This window comes from Podarcis melisellensis (genome assembly GCF_964234715.1).
Source record: "Podarcis melisellensis genome assembly, chromosome: 14".
Lineage (NCBI taxonomy): Eukaryota > Metazoa > Chordata > Lepidosauria > Squamata > Lacertidae > Podarcis > Podarcis melisellensis.
Window position 1 is genome coordinate 10,955,958 of NC_138546.1, and position 12,966 is coordinate 10,968,923.

General features: G+C 45.4%; 1 protein-coding gene across 4 annotated transcripts in view; it reads left to right on the top strand.

Moving 5' to 3' along the window:
- Nucleotides 1–57: 57 nt before the first annotated feature.
- Nucleotides 58–12,966, top strand: part of TRRAP (transformation/transcription domain associated protein) — a 159,371-nt gene continuing 146,462 nt past the window's right edge. For 3 of the 4 annotated variants that reach the window (XM_081889018.1, XM_081889020.1, XM_081889021.1), the window contains exons 1-8: nucleotides 58–199; nucleotides 3,817–3,983; nucleotides 4,772–4,821; nucleotides 5,707–5,817; nucleotides 6,039–6,143; nucleotides 8,895–8,978; nucleotides 11,380–11,436; nucleotides 12,229–12,354. In XM_081889018.1, the coding sequence (XP_081745144.1) occupies nucleotides 3,884–3,983; nucleotides 4,772–4,821; nucleotides 5,707–5,817; nucleotides 6,039–6,143; nucleotides 8,895–8,978; nucleotides 11,380–11,436; nucleotides 12,229–12,354 (633 nt within the window). In that variant the 5' untranslated portion in view covers nucleotides 58–199; nucleotides 3,817–3,883. Of the gene's footprint in view, nucleotides 211–3,816; nucleotides 3,984–4,771; nucleotides 4,822–5,706; nucleotides 5,818–6,038; nucleotides 6,144–8,894; nucleotides 8,979–11,379; nucleotides 11,437–12,228; nucleotides 12,355–12,966 lie in introns of all 4 variants that reach the window. The other variant, XM_081889019.1, reaches the window with a different exon arrangement.

Sequence of the window (12,966 nt, forward strand, 5' to 3'; positions counted from 1 at the left end):
CTATATCGAGGAGAGCGCACCGGAAGTGGCGCTTGGTGTGCTTCCGCTTTGGGGTGGGCAAGCAGCAGGGGGAGGCAGGCAGGCGGGCAGGCGAGGAGAGGCGCCCATGCGCCGCTGCTGCCGCCGTCACTGCTCCGGCCACAGCTGCTGCGCGGGGGCAACAAAGGAAGGCATGAAGGAGCCGGCGCGGCCTGGACTGGTGAGGGGAAAGTGGGGGGGAAACGGAGAGGAAACGGGGCGAGGGGAAAGGGGAGGGGGGACAAGAAAGGAGGGCGAGGCGAGTCCCCCTCCCGTTCTGAGAGGAAAGTGGGCGTGGCTGCGGAGCTTCTGAGGGAGGCCGGAGGAGGCGGGGCTCCTGCTGTGGAGGGAAGAAAGGGGCGGGGCCGAGCGCACGGGCGCCGGGGATTGGTCCGCCGCTGCGCGCGTGGCCTGCGAGGGGGAGGAGTCAGCCGAAGGCGCTGAGGGGCCCCTGACGCCTCGTCGTGGTTAGAGCGGCTTTTCCCTCACCTGCGCTCCCGCCTGCTGGGTGGCTACTGGACTACAGCTCCCGTCATGCCTCGCCGCTGCTCACGCTGGCTGAGGCTGATGGGAGATGGAGTCCTCAGGGCATCTGGAGGGGGGCAGGAAGTTGAGGGACTGAGCGCCGAGGAGCTCCGAGTTCGAATCCCCACTTGCCCCGCTGCCACTCGGCCTAACCTACCTCACAGGGGGGGTTGTTGTGTAGATGACGTAGTACGTGGGTCTTATGTGAAAGGAGAACGGGGTGGGGGTAAGGATGGAAGGATCCGGCGTAGCAGACTTGGTGGCCCTCACTGCCTCCTGTGGGAGCCAGTTCAACTAAAATTGTGAAGATCTGGGTTCAGGTCTGCACTGGTTGACTTTTAGGCAAGCAGCTGCTGCTCTGCCTAACTTCCTTACAGGGTTGTTGTGAGGATAAATTGTGGGGTGTGTGGTAGAACCATGCATGCTCACTTGGGAGTCCAAGGAAGTCCAACCAGCTGTGTTTCCTTTTAAGACCTGGCACATTGTGGTTGCAAGATTCCGTAGGTGTGATCTAGTTGAGATTCCTGCATTGCAGGGGGTTAGACTGGATGACCCTTGGGGTCCCAGATGGGTTGCTCCTTTAGAGAAGTGAAGTGAGAGCAGTTTAGGGGGACTAAGAACATAAGAGGTGCTCTGCTGGATCAGGCCAGTGGCTCATCTAGTCCAGCATCCTATTCGTATAGTGGGGCTGGTGGGAAGCCTGTAAGCCGAACCTGAGCTTGACAGCACTTTTACCATCCTGCCAATTACCAGCAACTGATACTTAGAGGCATAGTGCCTCTGACAGTGGAGGTTTTGTAGATTGTATATGGGCAGGGGGTCTGTTTGGATGAGAGGCATGGCAAACAGTCTAAAACAGAGGCAAGCTTTCATGTAGAAAGGGTTTGTTTGTTTATATACCACCCTTCAACATAAGATCTCATGTTGAATTGGAACGGAGCAGGAGAGAGGAAGCATTTACGGTATATCTTTACTTGTCAAAATTTGTATTCTGATGAACAGGGGATGTGTCTTTCTCCATTTATCCTCCTTACAGCAGTAAGGTTTGCCTTAGACCAGACATGTTACTTTTTGAATTTCAGCGTGTAAATTTCAGTGGCAAAAAGTTGGCCCAGTGCTGAAACGTATTTGTTTAAATGGCAGGATTTCTCCTGCATTAACAACAGCGATTGCAGTCATGCTCCCATGCTACTGCATATTGTTTAAAACCCAGCTATTTTAATGCATGTGAATGGTTACCAATTGAAAACATCACGTTTGCCCAGGTTGTGTTGTGGCCAATGACTGATATTGGGGAATTGAACCATTTCAAGTTCTCCAGTAGTCTTTGAAGTTTTTTAAGGTCTTCAAGGTTTTTAACAACAACAACAACAACTGGTTTTGCTCCATTAATATTTTGCATGATGGGTTGTACCCAACGAAGTTCTACTCAGTGTAGACACAACTGAAATTAATGGACTCAAGTTAGTCATCATGTCCATCAATTTCAGTGGATTGATTCTGAGTAGGACTAACATTGGCTACAGCCTTAATATATTTTAAATAGAACGATGACCCTGTCACCTAATTAAGTAAACATTGATTGAGCAATTGCATGGAAATGTTCCTAAGTGTAATTAGTTTTCAAGTAAAGAATCCCACTGGCTTTAGTTCTAGAGATGATACACAAATGCACCATAGCAAGCACTTTAGAACAGAAGTGGGCATCCTTTGAGGCACTTGTGTGTTCCTGGGTCTGAGCCCGTGTGTTTTTAAAGCAGCCTTTCCCAACCTAGTGCCCTCCAGACATTACAACTACCGTAATCCTTGACCACTAGCCATTACTTGGTCAAGGATTATGGGAGTTGTAGTTCACAGCACCTGGAGGGCATCATGTTGGCTGACCTTCTTGTCTGGCCAAACACTGTATCCCTAAGAATGATTAATGAAGGACTTCCAACTACTGCAGTGGAATGCCTACAAAATAAATATATGGCAAACTGAAGTCATTTTCTTGCAAACAAGCCTTTGCTTTTGTTGTTGCTTAATTTGATACGTTTATTATTAGTTTTGGCTTTTTGTGTCTTTATTCCTTTGCTGCTGCTTTTAGGCCGGTGATGGTGTTTTTAAATAATTGATCATTGCTATTTTTGTGCTTCTTTTTATCTCTCCAAAACTGCTTCAAGCAACTTCTTTTTGGAAGAGAGAACTGGGATAGGAGTTTTTGATATAAATAATAATTTATATAACAAATATTTTGAGAGGAAAATTAAAACATCTTATTTGGATTCACATATGCCCCACCCTCAAAACTTTTGTCAGTCGTATTTGACAACAGAGTGGGCAGAATTCATTTCAGTCCCCAAATAATTATTTCAATGTCACACATGCAAGGAAGGAAAACATTAGCTCATTCTAAGGTAATTCTGTTTCCCCCTCCATAAGTTGAAGCGCAGGCAGTATACAGCCATTACGTCAGTCTGTTCTGCAGTCACATTTTGGCTTCTGCTTACTCTCAGAAAAGTACAGAAAAGGCACTTTTACATCTGGATCCCAAGCATGTTAGCTTAGAAGTCAGTCCACTTTCTACAGTGGTTCTTACACCTGAGTCAGTGTTCATAGGCTTGGAGTACCTTCTTAGGAAATCTGAATACGGTTCAACATGCCATGGTCACATCCAGGTTAGATTACTGCAGTGTGTGGGGTTGGTTGTCTTTGAAAAGTGTTTGGACATTTCGGCTGGTTGCAAAATGTAGTAATGGGAGCTTTGGGTCCTTATACGGCAAAAAATGAGTTATATAGATAGTGTGCCAGAGGCCTGCTCATGTGTGGACCTAGGTGAGCCGTTCCTTATGCAAAGGTGAAATTCAATGCATGAAGGGCAATTGAAGCATCCTATGTGGATGGTTGGGGTGATCCTGGTAGCCCACTATGCGTGTGTTGACACCAGGCTTCAGTATAGCAGAAGGAGCTTCTGTATACCTGGTGAAGCATCTCTATCCCCATCTTTCAGCCTGGACACTGAGGTCCACCCCTTGAGGACCTTCTCAGCAGTAGTGCCCTCCCGGTGGAACACCCTCCCATCATATGCCAAGGAGATAAAGAATTACAAAACTTTTAGAAGACATCTGAAGGCAGCCATGTATCAGGAAGTTTTTAATGTTTGTGACATTTTATTATTTTTTATATTTTGCTGGAAGCTGTCCAGAGTAGCTGGGGATACCCAGCCAGATGGGTGGGGTATAAATTATTATTATTGTTTGATAAAGTAGCCTTGCATTTTGTTTTTAACAGGCTGACTGATCCTTGAGGTCTTTAACTCTTCTTTGTAAGTGATAACTTACATTCAAACAAGGGAAAAATGGCATTTGTTTCAACGCAAGGACCCACTGTGGTTGACCAAACCACTTTAATGAAAAAATACCTCCAGTTTGTGGCAGCTCTAACGGATGTCAATACACGTAAGTTTATTTTCAGGTTTTTTCTTCTTCTATTTTTGCTTCCTCTGCTAGACGAGTTATTCACACTGGCCTAGTGCAGACATATCACTGGCTCTTGCAAATTGCAGCCTGCAAATCAGAACCTAAATTTGGGAAGGTGCTCAACCTTCATAATTCCTGTCATATGTGAATTCTTATTGGCCTTAAGCACAATTTTGAATTTTAACTGTACCAATCCTGAGCATGCTTGATGCTAGCAGGAGTCCCTATCTTTACTACAGTGTGAAATCTTAATTTTGAAGTGGGTTTGCAAACCTGGGGTGAATAGCAAACCTGGTTAGTATTCACTTTTAGGTAGTAGCATTGCTGTAGAGTGAATGCTAGACTGTGATTAAGGTCCTCAGGGAGAAAAGGAAATTGTTTTGGAGAGTGAAGGGAATATGTGCCTGAGGTTGGTTCCTGACCAAGAAATCAGGATTTGGAGTGAGCCAGAGTTGTGTCTGCACCAGGCCATGGTTCAGTAAACTCCGCCGTCACCTTAAGCTTTGCTTTAATGAAGAAGCAAAATGATGAAAAATATTTTCTTGAACCCTGAAAAAGTAACCTTGTGTGTGACTGCGTGGAGATGGACGAGTGCGGGTGTGTTTGAGTGAGAGTTGTGATTTGTGGAATTCACAATTTGGGTCATGAGAGCCAAACTGATAAGATCTGACTGCTTCTTGGAGTGCGGTCAAAGAGCATTTCTTCAATATCTGTCAAACATGTCGTTTAACTTTCTTTCTTTTTATTATTCCATTCTTGATTTGTAGCTGATGAAACAAAGCTGAAGATGATGCAAGAAGTCAGCGAAAACTTTGAGGTAACAAAAATCAGATCACTGTCTTACTGATCTAAACATTGTAGACCTTTGTGGAGAGATTTCCAACAATAATTATGTATGGTGGCTTCTCTACTAGAGACCCACCCAACTGAAATCTGATCAGGACAGTTAAAATTGTCCCATGCCCCCAAATCTACTTAGGCTTGGTGCAGAGACACAAATCAAGCCATCCTTGAGTATAACACGTTTGCTGTGAGCCATAGCCCATATACCATACAGGTGAGTTTTGATCTGGTGGAGGAGGGACAGATTGTTCCATCTCTCCTTCATCAGTCTGCTTGGTTTCCTGTTCTGGCCACAGAGGAAGGAAAATTTCTTCCTCCTTAACCAACCCAGAACCACAGTGAACTGGTGGAGCACTGTTGGATCCCTCCATCATTCCACTGCTATACTGCTTTGTAGGTTTTGTTTTTGTTTTAAAAAACAATTCTGCTAAGAGGCCAGTAATCTGCATTTGCAAGCTGGCCACAGTGGTGGGGGCTTCTGTTTTTTTTGCAGCCAGCATTGCAAGGCAAATCACAAGTATGCTAGTAAATGTTCTTTTTGTAAGGGGAGCAGGCTACTAACTTTTGTGGGCTTGCTGAAACACACTGAAGTTCAAGTATTGGGAAGGAGGCAATGGGATTGCAAGTTAGTTGGCCGTTTGCACAGCCCTCTATTCTAGCTTGGCAATATGTATGAATTGTCCTCAAAATGAGCAAAATAATTTGAAGAATTTTTGGCTTGTTTAGTTTTAGTAGCTGCAGCAGCTTGAAGTGATTGGCTATGAAACCTTTGACTGCCATGTTTTCACTAAAATACTTAATTCCACATCGCATACATGTTTGAAATAAGGATCCTTAAAACGTTGTTTTCTCCTACTAGAATGTGACGTCATCCCAGCAGTATTCCACGTTCCTGGAACACATCATTCCTCGCTTCCTTACTTTTCTCCAGGATGGAGAGGTTCAATTTTTGCAGGAAAAGCCAGCACAGGTATATTTTGAAACGAACTCTTCTCTTTCTCTCAGGCTTTGTCTTTCAATGAGCCCTTTTGGCAAACCAGAAGGAAGCTTTGCTATTAATGCATATTGGGATTTTATTTGTGTGTTTTTCTTTGACATGTTCCTCAAGCTGTTAGGGCTTTACCATATGACTTTTCACTGAGTTATACATTTTGAGTTGATGACCCTCTTTCTTCTTTGATCCCTCGACAGCAACTGAGAAAATTAGTTCTGGAAATAATCCATAGAATACCAACAAATGAACATCTTCGACCGCACACCAAAAATATCTTATCTGTGATGTTCAGATTTCTAGAGGTACTGTACTTTAAAAATACAATCTTAGCAACATATTTTTTTTTAAAGAATTACTCCTGTTGTGGATTTACCTACCTTTGAAACTTCATAACTGGAAAGATAACTAGAAGTGATGGAATACTATTTAAATGTCATGTGTTGTTCTGTTACTCCAATGTACTTGTATATGAGAAACAATGCAGTGAATGAGAGCCCTTAGGGGCAAGTTAAAAATATACCGTTTTCATTTTATGTGGCATTAAAAAAAATCATTTGTCAACTGAGATGCAAAATGCACCAAACCTCCAATTTTCCAGGTTACTTGTGTGGAGAGGTTTTGTAGAAGATTAACCTACTTTCTTATTCCGCTCTATGATCGCTGTGTAAAGCTGCATTGCATGTTTTTGCTACATCCTGATTTCCCCTTCCTCCTTTCCTAATTTATTATGTTTTATTGTTGTCCCCATTGTTGTAAAAAGTCTGTATTTTTTTATAATTTTATTTATAGTTTTATGTTTATATACATTTCAATAGTTTAACAATAGTTCTAACATTTCAAACCTCGACTTCCTTCCTCCTCTTTCTGCAGTTCCTTAAATTTATTTTATCATTTCCTGCATATTCTAAATTAACAACTTAATCTTTTATTCATCTATTTTGATTATATGTTCTTTTGAAACTGCAGGTTATTACAGTAATCCTGCCAGTGTCTTTATCAGTTTACAATTTGTTTGTAAATATTCAATAAACGATTTCCCTTCTTTTATACATAAATAAATTTCTATACTGTTTCTATACACCTATAATTCCCAAGAAGAAAACTTCTGTTTTGTTTTTGTTTTTTTTACAAATGTTATCTTAAACATCTTTTTCAGTTCATTATATATCATTTCCCAGTAAGCTTTAACTTTACTACAAGACCACCACATATGATAAAAAGTACCTTCTTTTTCTTTGCATTTCCAACATTTATTCGATTTTGATTTATGCGTATTTGGCAATCTACTAGGTGTTAGATACCATCTATATAACATTTTCATGTACAGTGGTACCCCGCAAGACGAACGCCTCGCGAGACGAAAAACTCGCAAAACGAAAGGTTTTTTCGTTTTCGAGTTGCCTCGCAAGACGAATTTCCCTATGGGCTTGCTTCGCAAAACGAAGCTTGCCCCGGGGACAGCGGGTCTTCTCTTTTGAAGCAAGGGGCGGCGGGGAGATCGCTTCTCCCCACCGCCCCTTGCTTCAAAAGAGGTCCGGGGGCAGCTCTTCCCGCTGCCCCGGACCTCTTTTGAAGCAAGCGGCTGCGGGGAGATCGCTTCTCTCCGCAGCCGCTTGCTTCAAAAGAGATCCCGGACCTCTTTTGAAGCAAGCGGCTGCGGGGAGATCGCGTCTCTTCGCAGCCGCTTGCTTCAAAAGAGATCCCGGACCTCTTTTGAAGCAAGCGGCTGCGGGGAGATCGCGTCTCTTCGCAGCCGCTTGCTTCAAAAGAGATCCCGGACCTCTTTTGAAGCAAGCGGCTGCGGGGAGATCGCTTCTCTCCGCAGCCGCTTGCTTCAAAAGAGATCCCGGACCTCTTTTGAAGCAAGCGGCTGCGGGGAGATCGCGTCTCTCCGCAGCCGCTTGCTTCAAAAGAGATCCCGGACCTCTTTTGAAGCAAGCGGCTGCGGGGAGATCGCGTCTCTTCGCAGCCGCTTGCTTCAAAAGAGATCCCGGACCTCTTTTGAAGCAAGCGGCTGCGGGGAGATCGCGTCTCTTCGCAGCCGCTTGCTTCAAAAGAGATCCCGGACCTCTTTTGAAGCAAGCGGCTGCGGGGAGATCGCTTCTCTCCGCAGCCGCTTGCTTCAAAAGAGATCCCGGACACCTGCCCCAGCCGCTGGGCTTCGTAGCGCTGCTGCGAAGCCGGGCGGGGGGGGGGGCGGGAACACCTGCCCCAGCCACCCCGCTTCGGAACGCTGCTCCGAAGCGGGGTGGGGGGCGGGAACACCTGCCCCAGCCGCCGGGCTTCGTAGCGCTGCTGCGAAGCCGGGCGGGGGGGCGGGAACACCTGCCCCAGCCACCCCGCTTCGGAACGCTGCTCCGAAGCGGGTGGGGGGGCGGGAACACCTGCCCCAGCCGCCGGGCTTCGTAGCGCTGCTGCGAAGCCGGGCGGGGGGGCGGGAACACCTGCCCCAGCCACCCCGCTTCAGAACGCTGCTCCGAAGCGGGGTGGGGGGGCGGGAACACCTGCCCCAGCCGCCGGGCTTCGTAGCGCTGCTGCGAAGCCGGGCGGGGGGGCGGGAACACCTGCCCCAGCCACCCCGCTTCGGAACGCTGCTCCGAAGCAGGGGGGGGCGGGAACACCTGCCCCAGCCGCCGGGCTTCGTAGCGCTGCTGCGAAGCCCGCGCCCCCCAGCCTTCAGAAGAGGTCCGGGGACAGACTGTCCCCGGACCTGGTCTGAAGGCGGTTTCCCTAGGAACGCATTAATTGATTTTCAATGCATTCCTATGGGAAACCGTGCATCGCAAGACGAAAAAACCGCAAGACGAAGAGACTTGCGGAACGAATTAATTTCGTCTTGCGAGGCACCACTGTACAAAAGTCTCTATGTATCTTGGGCTTCTTCTCTCATAACAAAATGACAACAAAGATTTTTCTTTTAAGGAATTACTGTTTCACAGAAGCAAATACACCTTTCTGAATAATTCAGAAATTATTGACAACTGTAACATTATTTAAAATGTTCAGGAATTCAGTCGTGAAATAATAAATCTGTTCTTTCCCTCTACACTTAGACTGAAAATGAAGAAAATGTACTTATTTGTTTGAGGATAATCATTGAATTGCACAAACAGTTCCGGCCACCAATCACACAAGAGGTAAATTACTGTCTCCTGTACTATTAAAGTTTTATTTTTGTATTACTGCTTGGATATATTTGATTTGTGACTCTTGCATTGCAGAGGGTTGGACTAGATGAACCTTGGTGTCCTTTCCATGTCTACAGTTCTATGATTCTGTGCTTTGTTATATTAGAAACATAATCTAATAATATTTGAAAATACAATGGAAAAGAATTGTACCAGTGCTGCTGTCTCCTTATGAAATCTCTGGGAGGTTTCAGAAACCTTAGGATATTGTAATTAAGTACTTAAGCTTCAAGTTATGAGAAAAAGTTGTGGATTTTATGGATAGATTTCATAAATTATTAGAATAGTTGTAAAGGAATCATTTGCTTTCTGTTTTACTATTACAGTACACACTATCTTATTGGATGAGTAAACTTAGGCTGCAATCGTGTACTCAGTAAGAAGCCCTATTGAACTCATTGGGACTTCCTTCTCAGTAGATGTATATAGAATTGTGCTGTTAAGTTCACATAAGGAAGGGTCTTGTCCCCTCCTTTTGCCTATGCTCCCCTCTGCCTCTCTGGAGTGTTGGGTGTGTGTTATTCAGCAGGGGTGGCCAACTCCCAAGAGACTGCGATCTACATGCAGAGTTAACTGGCAGTGATCTACCCCCTTTTTGGGGATTCAGGTCAAAGTTGCTGAGCTTTTTTGGGGGGTGCAGGGCAAAAATGTTGAGCTTTTTAAAAAGGAGCTTAAGAGGAGCTTTAAGTTGAGCTGCTTTGGGGGGAGCCAGTGATCTACTGATGATCTACAGCAGACATCCAGTGATCTACCGGTAGATCATGATCTACCTGTTGGACGTGCCTGTGTTATTGGATGTGTAATGGACCAGGTCCCTTAGGTGATGCTCTACATGGTGTCCAGGCTCTCTCCTATCTCAGTGGGGTGGGTGGGTGGTGGTGGGTGCTCCTGAACAATGCGGAATGGGGCATAGGGAGGTGCTACTTGGGGAGGAAATAAATATTCAAAAAATGGCTTCCTCCAACCATTTACAATTAAGGCTGTTATGAAGGTGATAACTCTGAATCTTAACTACCACTTGAGGCTGCAAGTGGGAGAACATATAGAATCACAGAATTGTTAAGTTGGAAGGGATCCTGAGAGCCTTCAAGTCCAACAGCCTGCTATGCAGGAGTCTCAACTAAAGCATCCATGACAGATGGCCATCTCAGCTCTGCTTAAAAACCTCCAATGAAGGAGAATCCACCACCTTCCAAGGACGTCTGTTCCACTGTTGAACAGCTCTTACTCTCAGAAAGTTCTTCCTTTCTTGTAATTTGAACCTATTGGATTGAGTCCTATCCTCCAGAGCAGGAGAAAGCAAGGTTGCTCCATCTTCCATGTGACAGCCCTTTAGATATGTGAAGATGGATATCATATCTCCTCTTATCCACCCTTACTAGTGGTCTGTTGCTTTTGAGCAGGTTATACCCCTCTAATTCTTCTTTCCATTTATGAGTCTCCTCCCACCAGGTTTCAGTAATGCCTATTAGGTCATATTTGCCCCCCTGCATTAAGGGCTCAAATTCATCTTGCTTGTTTCCCATACTGTGCATTAGTATGGAGGCAATTCAGATCACTAGTTGGAATTCTAAGTTCCCAAATTAAACTTAGGCATGGCAAATGCATAAAATAATTGAGCAATGGGTTCTGCATCCCCAAGGGACTTGGGTGTGAGTTTCTTAAGCAGCTCCATCCTACATATCCATGAATACTGTTGTATCCGTGTAAGTTGGCAAGAGAGTGGTTATCCTACTGGGCATGCTAAATCATTGGATGCCCTAAAACTAGTTACCGTATCTTTCGCCCTATAGGGCGCATCGGCCCATAGGACGCACCTCGGTTTTTTGGGGGGAAATGAATAAAAAAAATTTATCCCCCCCCCAGCCCCCAGAACAGGCTGCTATCCGCAAGCCTTGCGAGCCTGCGGGAACTCCCGCCGGGCGCGCAAGGCTTGCAGACACCTGCGCGAAGCACGGGGCGCCCTCCGGAGGGTGACCCGTGCTTCGGGCTACAGGCTGCTGCCCACAAGCCTTGCGAGCCCGGCGGCAACTCCTGCCGGGCTCGCAAGGCTTGCGGATAGCTTCCTGAAGCCTGGAGAGTGAGAGGGGTCGGTGCGCACCGACGCCTCTCGCTCTCCAGGCTTCAGTGAAAGCCTGCATTCACCCCATAGGACACACACACACATTTCCTCTTCATTTTTGGAGGGGAAAAAGTGCGTCCTATAGGGCGAAAAATACGGTACTTAGAACCTGCCCAGTTCACTTCCTATGCTTTTAAAGTTGTTCAGTGTGAATACCTAGAAATAGAATGGCTTAAAAAAGTTTTTTTAGAACATAGACTCATACTTTTTTTCTCTCCCTTTCCACAGATACATCATTTTTTGGATTTTGTGAAACAGATTTACAAGGAGCTTCCAAAAGTAGTGGTAGGTCTTAATTTTTTTCAACTTCTGAAATCCACATTCTTGACCCATCATGGATAAATTACCCCAACTTGGTGTCTTTTCCTTTATGCCTTCTGGAAGACTTTTGATTATTATTATTTTGCCTTGCAAAATTGGCAGGAGCTTGCGGGTCTGGTAATCGCCCACCCACCAGCTCCATAAGATCTCAATCTTGTCAGGATTCACTTGGAGATTCAAAGGCCGGGACAACAACAACAACAACAACCACCACCACCAACTTTCCACCACCTTTTTGTATAGTGCTTTCAAGTGTTCAAAGTACCTTATGGTTCTTGCAAGGGGCTGTATTAGAAAGATGGGACTGTAATAGCCCTGAATTTATATTGAGAGGGATGTTGAAATGCTTGGTGTGGGCATTGAAAATGCCATATTATAAGAAAAGATGTTGGGAGCAAACATTTAATCATAGACGATCAGCAGTGCCCATTATTGCAGCAGTATAATCATGTGATAATTGTATCCAGAGTTAGCTAATAGCTTATTGAACTATTCTTAGTACGATATTCACAGTTCTGTATTAATTATCAACGATGAGTTTTGCCAAAGTTGCCTTTTGTCAGAGCTCATTGCCAAATGAGCTCTTCTTCTTCCTTTCCTCCCATCCCATCCCTCAGCAGCCACGAAGTCTGGTAGAAGTGGCTTTCCCCTGCTTTATTCGCGCTTCATACCTCCATAAGCTTATCAGCGCTTGTGAAGTCGGCGAGATCTGCAGCTATGGTTAATGCTTCAAAATCTCTTTGCTTCTTGCTGTAGAATCGTTACTTTGAGAATCCTCAGGTTATCCCCGACAACACTGTTCCTACTCCAGAAATGGTGGGTATGATCACGACGATCGTAGTGAAAGTAAATCCAGAACGGGACGACAGCGAAACGAGAACGGTATGTATAATACATGACTCCAGCTCGTAATAGAACCCTGTGGTTTACGGTGCATCTGCGTTGGCATGAAGTGAATATGAACTTTGGCAGTGCCACGATGGGAGACTGCAGAGAGCCCCACCTGAGCAATACATCTATAAGCAATAAATATATGTCACCTCCTGTCTGCCACCTGGTGGAGGCTTCATTCCAAGAGTTTGGTTATCTACTTTCATCACTGGACACCACTCTTTTTGTTTTTATTTATTTAGCATTTCTGACCCATTCAGTCTCTCACTCCCCTACACAGCATCGGTTTCTGTTCTTTCTGCCTCTCCTTTCTCTCTCACTGACTTCCCACAGGGGTTGTGAGTCCTCCTAGAATCATAGAGTTGGAAGGGACCAGCCCCCTGCAATGCAGGAATATTCAGCTGTCCCTTATGGGGATTGAACCTCCGACCTTGGCATTATCAGCACCATGCTCTAACTTACCAAGCCAACAGTCTGATGCTGCTCTTTCATCTGAAGGATGTTCTCTGCATCCTCCACTTGCCCAGCATCATTAAGCTGTTTGTCGGGTCTTCAGCAGGGTCACGTGGACCAAGTTGGAGCTTGAGAAAGAAAAAAAACGTT